At 46.0% G+C, this 21,121-nt stretch overlaps 1 protein-coding gene across 4 annotated transcripts in view; it reads right to left on the reverse strand.

Annotated features, from left to right (window-relative positions):
• Positions 1–18,890, reverse strand: part of LOC117522392 (homer protein homolog 3-like) — a 79,062-nt gene extending 60,172 nt beyond the window's left edge. For all 4 annotated transcript variants that reach the window (XM_034183788.1, XM_034183786.1, XM_034183787.1 and 1 more), the window contains exon 1: positions 18,701–18,890. In XM_034183788.1, coding sequence (XP_034039679.1) covers positions 18,701–18,723 — 23 coding nt within the window. In that variant the 5' untranslated portion in view covers positions 18,724–18,890. The remainder of the gene's footprint in view (positions 1–18,700) is intronic.
• Between the last annotated feature and the right edge of the window lie 2,231 nt (positions 18,891–21,121).

Genomic DNA, 21,121 nt, shown 5'->3' on the forward strand with positions numbered 1-21,121 from the left:
ATTTTATCCACAATCCAACATCTTTAAAATGCTGTGTGAAGAAATGGCAACAATACAAAGTGGTGAATGCTTTAGCGTCCCAACATTTTTTTAATGTGTTGCAGACCTGAAATACAGGAATTAATCTATATTAACAAAGTGAAATTAAGTTGAGCAGAAAAAAAATCTGAAATGTAAAGTAAATGTAAGAATTACTGCCTTTTTAAATGTATTTTCCATATCGTCCCAACTTTTTCTGATTTAGGATTGTAAATTGGAGATTAAGTCCTGCACAGGAACTTATTTCATAAAAATGACATTTTGTGAATTCCAGGGGCCTCATGTACAAAGTGTGTGATTTTGTGTACCAAGGCCACTGTTACTGGAGTTGCGCACAGAACAGCGGCCGACTCAGAGCGCAATACGGCGAGGAGCCAGGGGTTGTCTGTGCCCACACAGGTGCTGACCACGCTGGTTAGTCTGGCAACAGAGGCATTCTAGCTGAGCCACACCAGCTGTGTGGAACGTAATGATCCAAATGTCACCCAGGTACATCACTTTCATGTAGGAATGTGATCATCACATTGCAACAGGAAAGCACAATTTGCAGCGAGAGCTGGTTTCCCTAATATACTGAGAGCTGCACACATACTGCTATGAAGGCACCATCACATGATAAATCTGTTTTTGTTAATAGGAAACATTTTCATTCCATCAGTGTTCACATCATATGTGATGAGCAAAGGCACTGGGTTGGTTTGGGAACAGGCTAGAGGCTGACATGGTGCGCAATGGATGGCTGTGTAGTTAAATAGTTTATTTGTGTAATTGTTCTGAACAAAAAACAGCGCGGGCACATTTGTGCATGTGTGCATTCAAATATGTTGTTTGTTATTATTGTTATTTATTTATTTTGTTTCTTGGTGGTGAAACTACAACTTCTTAACAAGCCCCCGATTATCTCCCTATGTTTGCCAATAAACACGTGTGTAATGTTGTGGATGTCACACACTGTCAGCGGCAGCGCCCCTCACTGTTTTAACGTCAGTGTGTGCGCTGCCCTGAACCCACAGTGTTTTGACCACACACACACACACACATGTTCCCACTAACTCTTTTACCATTTCATGTGTATTCCCTGCGACAGAGTTCCAAATAAATTATCCCTGAGTGTCTCCATGTTATTCCCAGCACACACTCAGTTTAATTTCTTTTCTGTGTTCATGTTGACTGACATGACGATGAGTGGAATCCCCACTCCAGAACCTACTTACATGGATTTGCATATTTAAATAGGGGTGTCGAAAGGGAAGACCTTGGTGTGTGTGCATGTGCACTCAATTCCACATTGACTGGAATGTACAAACAGGACATGTGTGGATCCATGACTACACACACTTTGATACATCTGAATATTTTTGTCCTTACGCCAGTTTCTGGGTTTTGGCATATGTCATGTTTTAGTAGGAAATCCAATTTAGATCTCAGATCTCAGAAAGTAAGCAGAGTAGGCCCTGATTAGTACTTGGCGGTGAGATTTCTTATGAATCCCAAGAGTTTCACATATTTCTCCATGTAGAAGTGAAGTCGCATCAGGAAGGACATCCGGCATAAAACAAACCAAGTCCAAATGTGGCCCTTTACTGGATCGCCTGTGAGATTCATGTCCTTGGGAGCAGTGTGAAGTTGGCACCAGGTTCAATATTCAACATTCGAATATGTGGCTGGGAGTATGACTACAAAACTATGCACTGTGCCACAGTATGCACTTGTCATCAAAGGCCCATCATCCATGGTGATCCAAACCCCATGGGGTCTTGGGTGGCACACTCATTATTTAATGTGCAATAACTGTGCTTCCCTGCTAATACAGTCAATCACAGTGAGCCCAACATGAGTCCCCCTGGCTACCAGACTATACACTGTGCCACCATACGCACTTGTCAATAAAAAAAGGGGGTTATAACCATTTTCTTTTAATAAGTTTGGTGCCAAGGTTCAAGTCTATTCTCTCCCCCCCCCCCTTTCTTTTAGTTATATTTCAAGTGTCCCTGCCATTCCAACTCCACGGTGTCCCTTTTATTTCTCACTGCATTCCCCTTCCTGCCTGCAGTGTCGTCCCTCTATCAGATACCACATAAGTGATTCAAATTCCGAATCTGCTGTTGCACACATGAGCAATGTGATTGCCTCCTGAAAACTCTATTTTCATCAAAGTAAATTCTTAAACAACCATACAACAGTGAACACAGTGTGGGATAATATAAGTATTTTTATTCTTGCTTTTACATAGAAAAGTACTCAATTTTTAAGCCCTGGATACATTTAGTCTTTATTAAATTTTATTCTAATCCAGTTACATTTTTTCAGCATATCTGACTGGTTAATCGTGTGAGATTTCAGACTGTATAATATCAGGTGTAAGGTCGCTGCTAGCTGAGAGCGAGAGAAAGTCACGTACCCATTTCACATTTGATGGATTACTCCGCGCCCTGACCGCTGCTGGAGCGACGCTGCCTCACAGTAAGCCTCGCCGACCAAATTACCTACAGAAAACTAAATTGTACAAACGATGGAATTGGATTAGAATTGGAAAAACCCTGTTGTGTCTGATGATTTGTGGATGTTCCTGCTGGATTACGGACGCAAATTGAGCTTTACTGGCTCCACTAACTTGTCGCTGGTAAAGCTCCATTTGCAACCGTGTAACTAGCATGAACGCCATCAACAGACACAACAGGGTCATTCCCTAAATATAAATTTGTTGTAAGGAATACGTATATTAGGCCTTACAAAGGAAGTTACACAAATGCATAATAAGGTCTAGATGTATCTGTCATTCTCACACCAGATTTGTGTAGATCGAGCCCTAATTAGTAAGAATGAACCAGAACCTTTACAGTGTTCAATTTACAAACCACATGCATTTAACCAAAGGAACACTATATAACAGCCAACAGCCAAACAAAAGAAGAAAGAAGATCTCTAATATAGTTAATTAAATGAATGATTGCATTGCAGTGAGATGAAAGTTTTCCGGCTATTCCCGGACTCCTGGACTCCTAAGAGGTTCTTAGCATTTTCCACTGTTAATGGAGTAATCACATTTTTTGCTCTTGTAAAAATCTTGATTGTTCAAATTTCCTGGAATCAAACAAATTCACAAACAGTCACATTTAGCTTTTTAGGTTTTTTTTTGGGGGGGGGAGACTATTGCTCCCCTTGCTGCTTTACCTGGATGCATTGAAGTTAGTAATAGACCAGCTTTGTTAAAAAATAAAGAAAGATAGCAAGAAGGAAAGTCACATGGAGACAAGTGAAATGCAGTCAATAAAATGTGTTTCTCAGTCTTAAAATCTATCATCTTGCAACTCATCCTGAAATAGTCAGCAGCAAACAACAAAATTGGCCCCCTCACACTTAAACTTGATGATGCTGCAATGTAAGTCCCTTCGGCTGCTCCCTTGTTTGTCCCTTGCACTCGGGGTCGCCACAGCAAATCCAAGGTGGATCTGCATGTTGATTTGGCACAGGTTTTACGCCGGATGCCCTTCCTGACGCACTCCACATACATGGAGAATGTGGTAGGGGTGGGATTTGAACCCAGAACCTTCTGAACTGCAATAAACAACAGAATTTCAACAAATAAGATGCTATAAATAAATGTGCAATCTATGACCAATAATATCATAAGACCAAGTAATACAATGAACATAGGAAGGAAACACAGTGCAGACCTATTAAGCCAGTACAGATGTATGTTTCAATTTACTACATCCTGACGTGGAAAATAAAATAAGTAATCCAAACACTGCATTAGTCCTTAAATTGGAAAATGTCTTAGGCAGTCAGCAATATCTTAGTCTCACTGAGCCAGTGTATACATTGTTTGCACAGTTATTGCACATTAAATAATGAGTGTGCCACCCAAACCCCATGGGGTTTGGACCATCTTCGATGGTGGGACCTCAAGGGCATACAGTGGCACAGTGTATAGTTTGGTAGCCAGAGGGACTCATATTGGACTCACTGTGACTGACTGTTAGTAAGGAAGCATTATGTTTGCAAAGTTATTGCACATTAAATAATGAGTGTGCCACCCAAGACCCCATGGGGTTTGGACCACCTTGGATGGAAGGTTCTTAGAATGCCGGTGAAAAAAATGTTGTTTCCCCATGTCTGCATACTGGTCAGGGTCATCCATCGCCTGCTGGCCTGTGTTGATAGAACAGGTGTGTTTCTCTGAGTCCACCACAAAGCATCTGATTGTGTGTAGCAGACTAACTGAAGGCCACGTCTGTATATGGATTTGTTTTACTAAGGCAGGAGTCCTTAAGACGGTTCTCTGGGTTGCTAAGATCAGAAGACTGTGTTTTATGTTTGCTTGCATATCTGTTGTGAGTCTCTCCAGATATGTCTGTTAATGTGCTTAAAGTGCAATTAAACCTTTCTCTGTGCATCATATATTGATTCCTGGTGGTCCTTTTGCTGGCTTCATGATGAAAATTTCGCAACAGAGCACAAGTGTATACTGTAGCAATGTGTAGTTTGTAGTCATACTACCAGCCTCATATTCAAATGTTGAATATGGAACCTGGTGTAACAGTATATCCACTGTTTCAGCTATGTATTAATCTGGGTAGGATGAGATCAGTGACCATCCTTTGTAGGTCAGGATATCTTACCCCCTACCCAATCATAAGTGGGGAGGTCAAATAATACATGAGCAGGGAAGAAATTATAGATGTGAATTGAGAGAATTTACACAAAAAAGGGGTCAGATACATCAGAATGGAGGATGACGTGTGATAATACTGCAGCAGACTTGCTATGCAGCGAGTGGGGGAGGGAAGATAGCCAGGGTGGGGGGGATATTGTAGGACAACTTCCCCCTCAGGTGGGGGGGGGGGGGGGGTATTCTAGGATAATGTGTGATAATACTGCAACAGACCTGCTATGCAGGGGGTGGGGGGAGCTATGGGGGGGGGGGGGGGGAATATACTGTTACATTGGTGCCAGCTTTACACTTTTGTCCCTGCCTAGGTCCTGTGCCTTTAGGATCAGGAGATGCCAGGAAGAGTTTATGTAATCATGGCACAAATAAGTGGAGGTGTTTGGCAATGCTGATGTCTTTGCAGGTGAAAGAAGGTCCAGGTTTTTAGGGTCCTACTGCTTCCTGTAAGGCTGCGAGAGTTGGATGCTAACCAGTGACCTAAGGTGATGAGTGGATGTCTTTGGCATTCGGTGTCTTCTGAGGATCCTTGTGTAGTGCTGGACTGACTGTGTCAAAAGAACAGTTAGATAGACCCAGATGAGAAGTATCACATTGACTGAACATCAGCTGTGACATTTTAGCCATGTGGGAAGTTTTTCTGGACATGATCCACCATGCAGGTGCCTCAGTATTGAGGACCCCAGTGGCTGAAGAAGGTCAAGGGGATGCCTATGTTTCACTTGGCTGCAGCAGATGACTTCTAAGAGGTGGGGTTAAACATGTGGTCTGCCTAGATGCTATCCTGGACCCCAGGGCAGTTCTGTAGTGTGGTGGATGCTGTGGTGCACAGTTTTTCTGCATGTTGATATGGCATGAGGGTTCTACAGAGAGAACTAACCCTATATCTTAAAAATTAATTCTGAAAGTATAGATATGGTGGAACATCACGAAGTGATTCCATTTTACTCCAACAATAACAGTCCACTTTTAATGAGCGCTGTGAGGCCTAGTGAATGTGACTGGATGGTGTGAGTCAATTGACAAGCAACTGAGAACATGAAGGAGCTTGCTGAAGAACAGGAAATGTGCAGAGGAGCAAATATTTGAAACATTATTAAAGCAGCTGACATCGTTTAGTTAAGCTACAACTTTAGTGAACTAACAATAGAAGTTCCTCACACTGACGGCATCTTGAACCCTTTGTCTGGGCTCCTAAACCAGAAACACCAAATCTGTTCCATAAAGGTCAGGATGAGTGCAGGTATTTTATTCCTACTGATCACATCAACATATGGTTTCTGTTGGGAAAGTGTAAGTACACGGACCCCAACAGGGGGCGCAAATGAACGGACAATGGAATAGGTCAAATAACACTTTACTGTTGCGAACGTGCACAACAAACACAACAGATTACACAATAGATCAAAGGTCAAATTACAAGGTGTCGTGTGGGCAGGCTCGAAGATAGGAGACGCCTGTCCAAAGCAGAACCGGAACATCACGATTTCCTCCGCCACAGACCCCTGGAATACTGGAGCCGCCAAGTCCCGAAACTCCCAGGTGGCCACTGCCTCTGCGTGTCGGACCTGGTACTGCTGGCGAGGAACAAAAACACAATTAACCGTGGTGTGCGTCTGCACCCCAGCAATCTGCACGGCAGGGAAGCTACCTCCACCTCTCGTTGGAGGAAAAAGTCTGTTTATCACTCACAAAAATCACAACAAAAAAGGCTTTCTATCAAGCAGTCAGGCTGAGGATATTACCTTTCAGGTTTAGACGATATCTCGGCAAAGAGGTGGAGATGACGTCTTGCTGATATACCGATGCAGCTCAGATGAGTGGTGACAGCTGTCACAGGTGATGAGTGTCAGCTGCCACCCCGGCTGCTCCTGTGAGGCGGCAAGCGCCCTCTGGTGCCTGGAGCCCGCCACTCCAGGCAGGGGTGCCCTTCTGGTGGTGGTGGGCCAGCAGTACCTCCTCCTCTCAGCAGCCCACACAACAGGACCCCCCCCTCACGGGCGCCTCCTGGCGCCCGACCAGGCTTGTCCGGGTGGCGGCGGTAGAAATCGGCCAGGAGGGCCGGGCCCAGAATGACGCTCCTCTTCACCCAGGAGCGTTCTTCAGGTCCGTACCCCTCCCAGTCCACCAAAATACTGGAAGCCCCGGCCCATCCTACGGACATCCAAAAGCCGGCGCACAGTCCAAGCCGGCTCGCCATCGATGATCCGGGCAGGAGGCGGTGCCGGACCCGGAGTACAGAGGGGTGAGGTGTGATGTGGTTTGATTCGGGACACGGTGAAATACAGGATGGATCCGCAGTGAGGCCGGCAGCTGAAGCCTCACTGCGGCTGGACTGATGACCTTCTGGATTTTGAAGGGGACCGATGTAACGGCCTGTAACTTGGGGGAGTCCACTTTTGAGGTGGATGTCCTTGTCGACAACCACACCTCCTGCCCTGGCCGATACGCAGGGGCCGGGGTCCGCCGACGGTCTGCACGGGCCTTTGACCTCATCCGGGCCCTCAGCAAGGCAGAACGGGCGGCACGCCACACCCGACGGCACTTCCGTAGGTGGGCCTGGACCGAGGGCACACCGACCTCTCCCTCACACCACTGGAAACAAGGCGGTTGGTACCCCAGACATACCTCGAAAGGGAGAGAGGCCGGTGGCTGACGACACCTGGCTGTTATGGGCATACTCGATCCAGGCCAGATGGGTACTCCAGGCCGCCGGGTGCGCGGCTGTCACGCAACGCAGGGCCTGTTCCATCTCCTGATTGGCCCCGTTCTGCTTGCCCGTTGGTCTGGGGATGGTACCCGGATGAGAGGACTCACCGTGGCCCCCCAGTCCCGGCAGAAGCTCCTCCAGACGTGCGAGGAGAACTGGGGACCGCGATCTGAGACAATGTCTGTTGGGATCCCATGCAGACGGACGACGTGGTGAACCAGGAGGTCCGCTGTCTCCTGGGCCGTTGGGAGCTCGGGAGGGCCACGAAGTGGGCCGCCTTGGAGAATCGGTCCACTATCGTGAGGATGGTGGTGTTGCCCTGGGACGGCGGGAGACCCGTGACAAAATCCAGGCCGATGTGGGACCAGGGGCGATGGGGCACGGGCAGCGGCTGGAGCAGACCCGAAGCCCTACGATGGTCAGCCTTGCCCCTGGCGCAGGTGGTGCAGGCCTGGATATAATCCCGGACGTCGGCCTCTAGGGACGCCCACCAGAAGCGCTGCCGGACAACTGCCACGGTTCTTCGCACCCCTGGATGACAGGAGAGCTTAGAGCCGTGACAGAAGTCCAGGACTGCAGCCCTAGCTTCTGGTGGGACGTAAAGTCTGTTCTTCGGCCCAGTTCCGGGGTCCGGGCTTTGTGCCAGGGCCTCCCGGACGGTTCTCTCTACGTCCCAGGTGAGGGTGGCCACGATAGTGGACTCCGGGATGATGGGTTCCGGTGGATCCGACAACTCCGTTTTGACTTCATCTTCATGTACCCGGGACAAGGCATCTGATCTCTGGTTCTTGGTCCCGGGACGGTAGGTGATCCGGAAGTCAAACGGCCGAAGAACAGTGACCAGTGGGCTTGCCTGGGATTCAGCTGCTTGGCGGTCCTGATATACTCCAGGTTCCGGTGGTCAGTGAAAACCGTGAATGGCACGGATGTTCCCTCCAACAGATGTCTCCACTCTTCAAGAGCCTCTTTCACCGCAAGGAGTTCTCGATTGCCAATGTCATAGTTCCGTTCGGCCGGGGTCAACCTGCGGGAAAAATAGGCACACGGGTGAAGGACCTTATCGGTCTTCCCGCTCTGGGAAAGCACAGCTCCTATCCCTGAGTCCGAGGCGTCCACTTCAACCACTAACTGGCGACTAGGATCGGGGCCTGCACCAGAACGGGTGCAGACGAGAAGCGCCGTTTCAACTCCTTGAACGCGGCATCGCAACGATCCAACCAGGTGAAGGGAACTTTGGTGAGGTCAGGGCTGTCAGGGGGCTAACTACCTGACTGTAGCCCTTAATGAACCTCCTGTAGAAATTAGCAAAGCCGAGGAACTTTGCAGCTTCCTACGGCTAGTGGGTTGGGGCCAGTCTCTCACCGCCGCAACCTTGGCCGGATCAGGAGCGACGGAGTTGGGGGAGATGATAAACCCCAGGAAGGACAAAGAGGTGCGGTGGAACTCACACTTCTCGCCCTTCACAAACAGCCGGTTCTCCAACAACCGCTGCAGGACCTGACGTACATGCCGGACATGAGTCTCAGGATCCGGAGAAAAGATGAGTATATCGTCTAGATATACGAAGACGAATCGGTGCCGGAAATCCCGCAAGACATCATTAACTAATGCTTGGAACGTCGCGGGGGCGTTGGTGAGGCCGAACGGCATGACCAGGTACTCAAAGTGACCTAATGGGGTGTTGAATGCCGTCTTCCATTCGTCTCCCTTCTGGATCCGAACCAGGTGATACGCATTTCTAAGATCCAGTTTAGTAAAGATTTTGGCTCCATGCAGGGGGGTGAACACGGAATCTAATAATGGCAACGGGTATCGGTTGCGAACCGTAATCTCATTCAGCCCCCTGTAATCAATACATGGACGAAGTCCGCCATCTTTCTTGCCCACAAAAAAGAAACCTGCCCCCATCGGGGAGGTGGAGTTCCGGATCAGCCCGGCAGCTAATGAGTCCCGGATGTAGGTCTCCATTGATTCGCGCTCAGGTCGTGAGAGGTTGTACAGCCTGCTGGACGGGAACTCAGCGCCCGGAACCAAATCAATGGCACAATCGTACGGACGGTGCGGGGGAAGGGTGAGTGCCAGGTCCTTGCTGAAGACGTCAGCAAGATCGTGGTACTCAACCGGCACCACCGTCAGATTGGGCGGGACTTTGACCTCCTCCTTAGCCTGGGAACCGGGAGGAACCGAGGATCCTAAACACACCCAATGGCAGGTTTCGCTCCACTGAACCACCACCCCAGACGGCCAATCGATCCGGGGATTGTGCTTTAACATCCATGGGATGCCCAAAATCACGCGGGAGGTGGCAGGAGTTACAAAAAACTCAATCTCCTCCCGGTGGTTTCCAGACACCACCAGAGTTACTGGTGGTGTCTTGTGTGTGAGTAAAGGGAGGAGGGTGCCATCTAGTGCCCGCACCTGCAATGGCGTAGGAAGCGCCACCAGAGGGAGCCCTACCTCCTTTGCCCATCTGCTGTCTAGCAGATTCCCTTCTGACCCCGTGTCCACCAGTGCTCGGGCTTGAAGGGTTAAATCCCCGCTCAGGATTGTGACTGGGAGTCGTGTGGCAATTTGTGTGTGTCTCACTTGAATGTCTTGACCCCGCCTTAGCCCAGTCTCTAAGGGCGAGTGTTGACGTTTGGCCGTTTGGGGCAGTCTCTCTGTGTGTGCTCTGTTGAGCTGCAGAGAAAACACTCTCCACGGATCAGCCTCCCCATTTTGGCCCTGTGCGTTTCCCTAACAACGTCAGCAGGGGGAGCTGTTGCCCCACAAAGCGCTGCGGCTGTGGAGCGTGGGGAGGGCGGCCCCTTTTCAAACCCGGAAGGGAGAGGGGCGGCGCGTATCCGGTCACGTCCTTCGCCTCGCTCCCGACGGCGTTCCTCTAACCGATTGTCTAATCGTATAACGAGATTAATAAGCCCGTCTAAATCCCGCGGTTCGTCCTTAGCCACCAGGAGCTCCTTCAGGACCAACGACAGTCCGTTTACGAAGGCGGCGCGGAGGGCAGTGTTATTCCAGCCGGACCTCGCAGCCGTGATGCGGAAGTCGACTGCATAAGCAGCTGTGCTTCGGCGCCCCTGTCTCATTGACAGCAGCACGGCTGAAGCGGTCTCTCCTCTATTTGGATGATCGAACACTGTTCTGAACTCCCTCACAAACCCATCATATGTCAGAAGGAGCCGTGAATTTTGCTCCCAAAGCGCTGTAGCCCAAGCGCGTGCCTTGCCGTGAAGCAGATTAATTACATAAGCTATCTTACTAGAATCAGTCGCGTACATGACAGGACGTTGTGCGAAGACAAGCGAACACTGCATAAGGAAGTCCGCGCACGTCTCCACACAACCTCCGTACGGCTCTGGAGGGCTTATGTATGCTTCAGGGGAAGGTGGGAGGGGTCGTTGAACGACCAGTGGAACGTCACTGTTACGCACAGGGTCGACAGGAGGGAGAGCCGCAGCAGCGCCCTGAGGGCGCGCCTCCACCTGCGCGGCGAGAGCCTCCACCCTGCGGTTAAGGAGGACGTTCTGCTCGGTCATTAAATCCACTGAGCCGTGAAAACGGTGAGGATCCGCTGCAACTCACCGATCATTCCTCCTGCGGGCGCCTGTGCGCCCTGTTCTTCCATTGGCCGTTCAACAGCCGGTTGACGCCCCTCGGGATCCATGACGTTGGCCGAGATATCCTGTTGGGAAAGTGTAAGTACACGGACCCACAACAGTGGGCGCAAATGAACGGACAATGGAATAGGTCAAATAACAACACTTTACTGTTGCGAACGTGCACAACAAACACAACAGATTACACAATAGATCAAAGGTCAAATTACAAGGTGTCGTGTGGGCAGGCTCGAAGATAGGAGACGCCTGTCCAAAGCAGAACTGGAACCACACGATTTCCTCCGCCACCAGACCCCGGGAATACTGGAGCCGCCAAGTCCCGAACTCCCAGGTGGCCACTGCCTCCGCGTGTCGGACCTGGTACTGCTGGCGAGGAACAAAAACACAATTAAACGTGGGTGCGTCTGCACCCAGCAATCTGCACGGCAGGGAAGCTACCTCCACCTCTCGTTGGAGAAAAAGTCTGTTATCACTCACAAAAATCACAACAAAAAGGCTTTCTATCAAGCAGTCAGGCTGAGGATATTACCTTTCAGGTAGAACGATATCTCGGCAAAGAGGTGGAGATGACATATACCGATGCAGATCAGATGAGTGGTGACAGCTGTCACAGGTGATGAGTGTCAGCTGTCACCCCGGCTGCTCCTGTGAGGCGGCAGCGCCCTCTGGTGCCTGGAGCCCGCACTCCAGGCAGGGTGTCCTCTGGTGGTGGTGGGCCAGCAGTACCTCCTCTTCAGCAGCCCACACAACAGTTTCACTAAGAACCTCCTCCAGCAAACCTTATGACAGACTGATCTTTAATGGAATAAGTTTCGAACCACTGTTAAAGCCTTGTCCTGTTAGAACACTAAAGCACAAGCTGTACAGAAGAAAAATGGAAACAGGAGCATGACATACACCTCCAAAATTGAATGGAGTCCAAAGAAGAGTCCATTAAACTTTGGAGGTGATCTGGATCCGAATCCAGATTCTGGATCAAGATTTCACTTTATATACACTTTGAAAGATTACTTCAAAACTAATCTATGGTTTCTCACCAAATTTACACTACAGATAGCTATTTAAGGGACTGAATTTTGGAGGTGATCTGGATCTGGATGCAGATTCTGGATCAAGATTTCCCTTTATATAGGCTTTGTAGGATTATGTCAAAATGAATTCATGGATTCTCACCAACTTTTGCACTACAGATAGATATTAGGCCATGGAAGACTTCTCTGCATTTTGAAGGTGATCCGGATCCAGACATCAGAAATCTCTGATTGTTGCAAGTAAGATGACATCAGCCGCACTTTGCAAGGCTCTTAAATGAATCTGAGCAACACAGGATTTTCAGAGCTTGATTATGATTAGATGAAGGTCCAAGCTATGGGATGAATGATGTGAACCGTTCCTACCACATTCTGCAGCTGACTGTGAAGCAGTCGAGATCTGAATTAGCAGCTCCAACTCTGATTCCATCATACTGTGATGGAAATCAAGTGAAGGAGTTCGGGTTTCTGTAGGAGTTGTTCCCGGATGAGGGTAGAGTGGAACAACAGAGTGAACAGCAGGCTGGAGTTACGTAACTTTGCATCTGATTGTTGTGGTAAACAGTTTATGCTCCAGCCCTCACCTTTGGCTAGTGACTGAAAAAAATGAGATCATGGATACAATCGGCCAAAATAAATTTCCTTTGCAGCACAGTTGGTGGTTCCCACCCTTAGATGAGCTCAGAGATGAACCAGTGTTCTTCCATCCAGCAATGCATCCTTTAAGGCCATGTAGGAGGATTTCTAGGCAGGAGGAGATGCTAGTATAATCATGGAACACTCAGGAGAAACTAAATATTTCACCTGGCCTGGATGTAGAATGGAGCCTTTATTGTCATTGTACATATACAATGAAATTTGTCTTCTGCATTTAACCCATCCTTATTACAGTTAGACACAATCCAACCACTAGGAGCAGTGGGCTGCCACAGTCCGGTGCCTGGACAAGAATGCCTCAGCTGAAGACAGAGGGTGATAAAGAACAGGAGGAGGAGATATCATGGAAGCCCAAGCCCCTCCATGGGCTGTATCGTCTACAGATAGAGGAATTGGCTGACATCAAGAAGACCTACCAGTGGCTAGAAAAGGCCAGACTAAAGGACAGCACAAAGGCAGCCCAAGAACAAGGCCTAACCACCAGATCCACAGAGGCAGGAGTGACCACAGCCAACAGGACCCAAGTTGCAGGCTGTGCAAATGTGACCCAGAGACAGTCTAGCACATAGTAGCAGGATGCAAGATGCAAGATAGGACAGACTACACTGAGAGGCACAACCAAGTGCCAGGAAGTCCCCAAGTCCAGATGGGAGACGCCACCAAAGGTGGTTGAGAATTACAGGGCTGAGGTCCTGTGGGACTTCAAATTAAAGACAGACAAGTAGCTGCTGGCCAGTCAACCAGACATAGTGGTGGCTGACAAGGAAAAGAAGACCACAGTTGTGATTAATGTGGCAATCCCAACAGACAGCAACATCAAGAAAGAAGGAGCACAAGAAAATTAAGAAGTACCAAGGGCTGAAGGAACAACTGGAGCAGATGTGGTAAAGCCCAAAGTGGTCCCAGCGGTAATAGGAACACTAGGAGCTGTAACCCCCAATTTGGAAACCTGGCTCCAGCAGATTCCAGGCACAACATCAGAGGTCTCTGTCTAGAACAGTGCAGTCCTAGGAACAGCTGCAATACTGCACGAAACCCAGAAAACTCCCAGGCCTCTGGTAGAGGACCCGAGCTTGAGGAGCACACATACCATTCATCTTAGTGACATGGGTAATGTAATGTCATGACAATATTGGTATGTGTGTGTGTGTATTATACACACATACATACATACATATATGTATGTATGTATGTATGTGTGTGTGTGTGTGTGTGTACACAGTGAGGCAAATAAGTATTTGATCCACTGTCGATTTTGCAAATTCTCCCACCTACAAAGAATGGAGAGGTCTGTAATTTTTATCGTAGGTACACTTAAACTGTGAGAGACAGAATCTAAAAAAAAAAAAAAAAAAAAAAAAAAAAAAAATCACATTGTATGATTTTTAAATAATTATTTTGCATTTTATTGCATGAAATAAATATTTGATACAATAGAAAAACAGCCCTTAATATGTGGTACTGAAACCTTTGTTTGCAACGCAGAGGCCAGACATTTCCTATAGTTCTTGACCAAGTTTGCACACTGCAGCAGGGATTTTGGTTCATTCCTCTGTACAGATCTTATCCAGATCTTTCAGATTTCGAGTTTCAGCTCCCCCCAAAGATTTTCTATTGAGTTCAGGTCTGGAGACTGGCCAGGCCACTCCAGAACCTTGAAATGCTTCTTACGGAGCCCCTCCTTAGTTGCCCTGGCTGTGTGTTCGGGGTCATTGTCATGCTGGAAGAGACAGCCATGACCCATCTTCAATCCTTTTACTGAGGGAAGGAGGTTGTTTGCCAAAATCTCATGATACATGAGCCCATCCATCCTCCCTTCAATACGGTGCAGTCGTCCTGTCCCCTTTGTATAAAACCACCCCAAAAGTGTGATGTTTCCACCCCCATGTGTCACTGTTGGGACGTTTTTTTTAGGGTTGTTCTCATCCTCCAAACACGGCGAGTAGAGTTGATACCAAAAAGCTCTATTTTGGTCTCATCTGAGCACATGACCTTCCCCTATGCCTCCTCTGGATCATCCAGATGGTCACTGGTGAACTTCAAATGGGCCTGGACATGTGCTGGCGTGAGCAGGGGGACCTTGCTGCCCTGCAGGATTTTAAACCATGAAGGCGTAGTGTGTTACTAAAGTAATCTTTGTGACTGTGGTCCCAACTCTCTTCAGGTCACTGACCAGGTCCTCCCGTGTAGTTCTGAGCTTTCTCACAATCATCCTTACCCCAAGATGTGAGATCTTGCATGGAGCCCCAGACCGAGGAAGATTGACAGTCATCTGTGTTTCTTCCATTTTATAATAATTACACCAACAGTTGTCTTCTCACCAAACTGCTTGCCTATTGTCCTGTAGCCCATCCCTGGCTTGTGCAGGTCTACAGTTTTGTCCCTGGTGTCCTTATACAGCTCTTTGGTCTTGGCTATGGTGGAGAGGTTGGAGTGTGATTGATTGAGTGTGTGGACAGGTGTCTTTTATACAGGTAACAAGTTAAATCAGGTGTAATTAATACAGGTAAAGAGTGCAGAATAGGAGGGCTTCTTAAAGAAAAACTAACAGGTCTGTGAGACCCAGAATTCTTACTGGTTGGTAGGCGATCAAATACTTATTTCATGCACTAAAATGTAAGTTAATTATTTAAAAATTATACAATGTAACTTTCTGGATGTTTTTTTATTATTTTTTTAGATTCTGTCTCTCACAGTTGAAGTGTACCTATGATAAAAATTACAGACCTCTCCATTCTTTGTAGGCAGGAAAACTTGCAAAATCGACAGTGGATTAAATACTTATTTGCCTCATTGTATGTGTGTGTGTGTGTGTGTGTGTGTGTGTGGCCCTTGACCCCCTTTCTGAGAATTACATTGCTAAACAAGAAATCAGTTAATCAGTTTAAAAAACTTTGCCAAGGCGCTAGCCCGGTCAGTGTTAGATACAATAGACGTACGTTGATTGATACATACACAGAGGGGTTACAAAAGAGATTTATTTTTTTCATGGAGTAAATCAAGGTTAAAGGTAGGCATTTTTTAACAGAGCACTTTTTAAAAATCACCAAAATGTGGGGCACTGGCCAGGAAGCCTCAATAAGCCCACTGAGCTCCATAATTATGGCTAAGGGTCTCCTTTAAGACTATTTTTCTGAAAAGATTAAGAAGTCAGATGGCAAAAATTAAAATTGAACATTCCATGCCTAAAACACTGTGTAAAACTGAAAGGCGGTCAGCTTTTCAACCCTTGTGGCTTTGTAACTGATGTATATATAGCTGGAGTTGGTGACCCTTGTACTATGGGTTTGAGAAAGAAGAACCATCTGGTGAGTGGTGGTGGTGAGTGCTTGTTCTGTTAGACCTCAGTGCTGCTTTTGATACTGTTGACCATAAAATTTTATTAGAGATTAGAGCATGCCATAGGTATTAAAGGCACTGCGCTGCGGTGGTTTGAATCATATTTATCTAATAGATTACAATTTGTTCATGTAAATGGGGAATCTTCTTCACAGACTAAGGTTAATTATGGAGTTCCACAAGGTCCTGTGCTAGGACCAATTTTATTCACTTTATACATGTTTCCCTTAGGCAGTATTATTAAGCATTGCTTAAATTTTCATTGTTACGCAGATGATACCCAGCTTTATCTATCCATGAAGCCAGAGGACACACACCAATTAGCTAAACTCCAGGATTGTCTTACAGACATAAAGACATGGATGACCTCTAATTTCCTGCTTTTAAACTCAGATAAAACTGAAGTTATTGTACTTGGCCCCACAAATCTTAGAAACATGATGTCTAACCAGATCCTTACTCTGGATGGCATTACCCTGACCTCTACCTCTACCTAATACTGTGAGAAATCTTGGAGTCATTTTTGATCAGGATATGTCATTCAATGCGCATATTAAACAAATATGTAGGACTGCTTTTTTGCATTTGCGCAATATCTCTAAAATTAGAAAGGTCTTGTCTCAGAGTGACGCTGAAAAACTAATTCATGCATTTATTTCCTCTAGGCTGGACTAGTGTAATTCATTATTATCAGGTTGTCCTAAAAGTTCCCTGAAAAGCCTTCAGTTAATTCAAAATGCTCCAGCTAGAGTACTGATGGGGACTAGAAGGAGAGAGCATATCTCACCCATATTGGCCTCTCTTCATTGGCTTCCTGTTAATTCTAGAATAGAATTTAAAATTCTTCTTCTTACTTATAAGGTTTTGAATAATCAGGTCCCATCTTATCTTAGGGACCTCATAGCACCATATCACCCCAATAGAGCGCTTCGCTCTCAGACTGCAGGCTTACTTGTAGTTCCTAGGGTTTGTAAGAGTAGAATGGGAGGCAGAGCCTTCAGCTTTCAGGCTCCTCTCCTGTGGAACCAGCTCCCAATTCAGATCAGGGAGACAGACACCCTCTCTACTTTTAAGATTAGGCTTAAAATTTTCGTTTTTGCTAAAGCTTATAGTTAGGGCTGGATCAGGTTACCCTGAACCATCCCTTAGTTATGCTGCTATAGGCTTAGACTGCTGGGGGGGGTTCCCATGATGCACTGAGTGTTTCTTTCTCTTTTTGCTCTGTATGCACCACTCTGCATTTAATCATTAGTGATTGATCTCTGCTCCCCTCCACAGCATGTCTTTTTCCTGGTTCTCTCCCTCAGCCAAAACCAGTCCCAGCAGAAGACTGCCCCTCCCTGAGCCTGGTTCTGCTGGAGGTTTCTTTCTGTTAAAAGGGAGTTTTTCCTCCCCACTGTCGCCAAGTGCTTGCTCATAGGGGGTCGTTTTGACCATTGGGGTTTTTCTGTAATTATTGTATGGCTTTTGCGTTGCAATATAAAGCGCCTTGGGGCAACTGTTTGTTGTGATTTGGCGCTATATAAATAAAATTGATTTGATTTGAGTGGCAGTTCTCTGCACAAAAATGCCTTGTTGGTCATAATCAGAGAATGGCCTGACTGGTTCAAGCTGAAAGAAAGGCACCAGAACACAAATAACCACTCATTACAACCAAAGTCTGCAGGATAGCGTCTCATGCTGCTTCTTTTTAAGAAAATCTTTTTTTTTCTGCTCCACTCCACCATGAAGCTTTATAACTCATAATGTAATAAAATCAAAAGTTGTACTTTGTATCTTCAATCACAGCCACAGAACCCTATAACTCCTTCAGATTTGTTGTGGGTGTCTTGGTGGCTTCCCTCATGAGTCTCATTACATAGACACTCAGTTTTTGAGAATTGCCCCCTTGAGACAGATTTACCGTACAGTACCATGTTGCGTTTCCTAATGACAGGTGCAAATGACATCCAAGACATATTCACTGACTTTGAAATGTTCATGTTTCCATCTCCTGAACTGTAAAAGTGATGATTTATTGTAAATACCGATACATGAGTTCAGCAAACATTCTGCATCTGTTTTTCTTATTTATAGTTTTACATTTCACTATATAACACCTTTTTGTCATTCGGACATTTTAAAGTGATGTATCTGTTTGTGGTGTTTGGTAGATTCTGCCACACATATAGAAAACTGATTCCCAAGAGGAGGGGAAAAAGATTTAGTTTACCATTAGTTTGACACTTCTAAAATGCAAACAGCAGAGAAACTGACATTTGTAACAGTAACCGAGACAGTTTCATGTTTTGTTTGTTCCATCAGTCCTGAATTAGAATTATGGCTGAAATTATCTGGAACCTTTAAAATGCTGCAGCAGCCACAGAGGAAAACCAAAAACAGATGATTGCTATAATTAACGCATTCATAAGAAAGAAAGAAAGAAAGAAAGAAAGAAAGAAAGAAAGAAAGAAAGAAAGGTCCCGTTCAATCTGTGCTCAGTGGCGGAAAAAGAACCAGAACACTGCTCCACACTGCAATAGAAACCAACGAGGAGGCTGCTGGTGCTGGAGAAGTATTTTGACATTTACATTTTATAAATCCACGAACCGATGATGTGGAAACCCCAGACAAGCCGTGAAGGACACTTACTTACCTTTCTCTGTGGTGAGGAAACATCTTAGGAGGCGACACAGAGAGTTCTTTTTTTCACACAGAACACTCAGAACTCCGAAAGCACCGTCACTCTGACTCCCACTCAGCCCATTTTGGTGAAAACCGTCCTGAGTTTGTCCCGTATGAAAGGATCACTGTGCGCTCTCGGTAGAGGTCCCAGCAGCGTTCCGGTTCTGGTACCTGTGCCGTCAGACCATACAGGATCCGGTCCGCTCTGTCTCCCTCTTTGATTCCAGACCAGCTTGCTGGTGAAAATCTGTCTCAAAGTGTTTCGAGCCACCCGCTGCCTGCTCTCCTCACAGTCAAGTGCGCCACCTGCTGGCAGCATAGGTGAAAGGGAGGATCCTAACTACCTGTATCCATTGGAGTTGCTTTTTTTTTTTTTCATATTTCAATTTCAATTTATTTAAATTTATTTTCATTTTATATAGCGCCAAATCACAAGTAAGTTTCCTCAAGGCACTTCACACAAGTGTGACCGCAGGACCTTTGTGGTGGGATCGAACCCGGTTCGCACTAAAGACCATTCCTCTACCAGGTCAGCCAAAGGGGAATTCCCCGTTAGCCAAGCTAGTGGGAACGTCTTTTCAATCAGGAGCCGGGACCTTCATCCCGCTACATATCTCCCCACCATTTTTGACTTCGTCTCCAAGTCACAGGTGCATTTAAGCATGTTCTGTGACTACCCACATCCTGTTTGTGACGCCAGATTGTGACCGCAGGACCTTTGTGGCCGGGACGGCGGTGGGATCGAACCCAGATGGCTTGCACTAAAGACCATTCCTCTACCAGGTCAGCCAAAGGGGAATTCCCCGTTAGCCAAGCTAGTGGGAACGTCTTTTCAATCAGGACCCGGGACCTTCATCCCACTACACAAGTAAGGTCTAACATTACCAACCCCCAGAGCAAGTGCACAGACGACAGTGGTAAGGAAAAATTCCATCTGATGATTTGAGGAAGAAACCTCAAGCAGACCAGACTCAAAGAGGTGACCCTCTGCTTGGGCCATGCTACCAACACAATTTACAAATATAACCTCTTCATATAACCTCTTTACAAAAAAAATCAATATCACATAATTATATACAAATAAATTAGATTTGATTTAAATATATGTTTCATCATAATAACAGTAAAAACCACCAAAATTTCTCACCACCTGGCTGGGTGAGTACATTTTTTTTTAAGTGGGAAAAAGTGGGGTATTAATGCAGTCTGTGAGCAGTTGTTTTTATTACAACCCAGTCTTACTGTAGTTCGTGATGGCATTACGAAAAGTACATTCAGTCTGGGGGGTTATAGTTAGGGTTACGGGAGGGAAGAAACTTACATTATGGTTATGGCGAGAGTTAGGAGAAGGGGGAGGATTATAAATCGCAAAATAACACAAAACCGTGTCGCGAAAATGGGGTGCTTTTCGTGATGGGGATATGAAATATGGGGTGACTGGGGGGAATATAGTTAGGGGAGACATATTATAGTTATTTAACAAATAGCCCAATTTCATAGCCTTAAGAGTGTGCATATCATGAATGCTTGGTCTTGTTGGATTTCTGAGAATCTACTTAATCTACTGGTACCTTGTTTCCCATGTAACAATAAGAAATATATAACCTGGATTAATCTTTTTAGTCACATAGCACTATTATTCTGAACACTACTGTGTGTATATATATATATGTGTGTGTGTGTGTGTGTGTCTTATTTATTGGGATTGTATTGGATGGATGCATTGTGTATGTATGAATGCTCTCGAACCGACGAATTTCCCCTAAATAACTAAATAAATGAATACAGTATCTATTTCTCTACTGAAAGTTTAGGTCAAATTATTTTGGACAACTTGACTAAAATCTATTAAACTCAAATTTCCCCATCACCACACTCTGCGTATTAGCAAATAACGCATTCAGTCAATTATGTCTACTTTATTATCATCATCAAAAGGTTTTGTTATCATTTGTGACTTTATTATTAATCAGCATATCTCAAATGTAAGGAAAGAAATTAAATTTGATACTGGTGCGTCAGCTCAATCATGCATCACTATAAGGAATTGCCTTGGGTCCTGAATGGCAAGCAGCCAGGCAGAGGACCACCCCATTTCTACAACCCCTGGCAAAAATTATGGAATCACCGGCCTCAGAGGATGTTCAATTGTTGTTCAATTTTGTAGAAAAAAAGCAGATCACAGACATGACACAAAACTAAAGTCATTTCAAATGGCAACTTTCTGGCTTTAAGAAACACTATAAGAAATCAAGAAAAAAAAGATTGTGGCAGTCAGTAACGGTTACTTTTTTAGACCAAGCAGAGGAAAAAATATGGAATCACCCTGTAAATTTTCATCCCCCAAATTAACACCTGCATCAAATCAGATCTGCTCATTGACATTGACCCT

Source organism: Thalassophryne amazonica, chromosome 12 (assembly GCF_902500255.1).
Source record: "Thalassophryne amazonica chromosome 12, fThaAma1.1, whole genome shotgun sequence".
Taxonomy (NCBI): Eukaryota; Metazoa; Chordata; class Actinopteri; order Batrachoidiformes; family Batrachoididae; genus Thalassophryne; species Thalassophryne amazonica.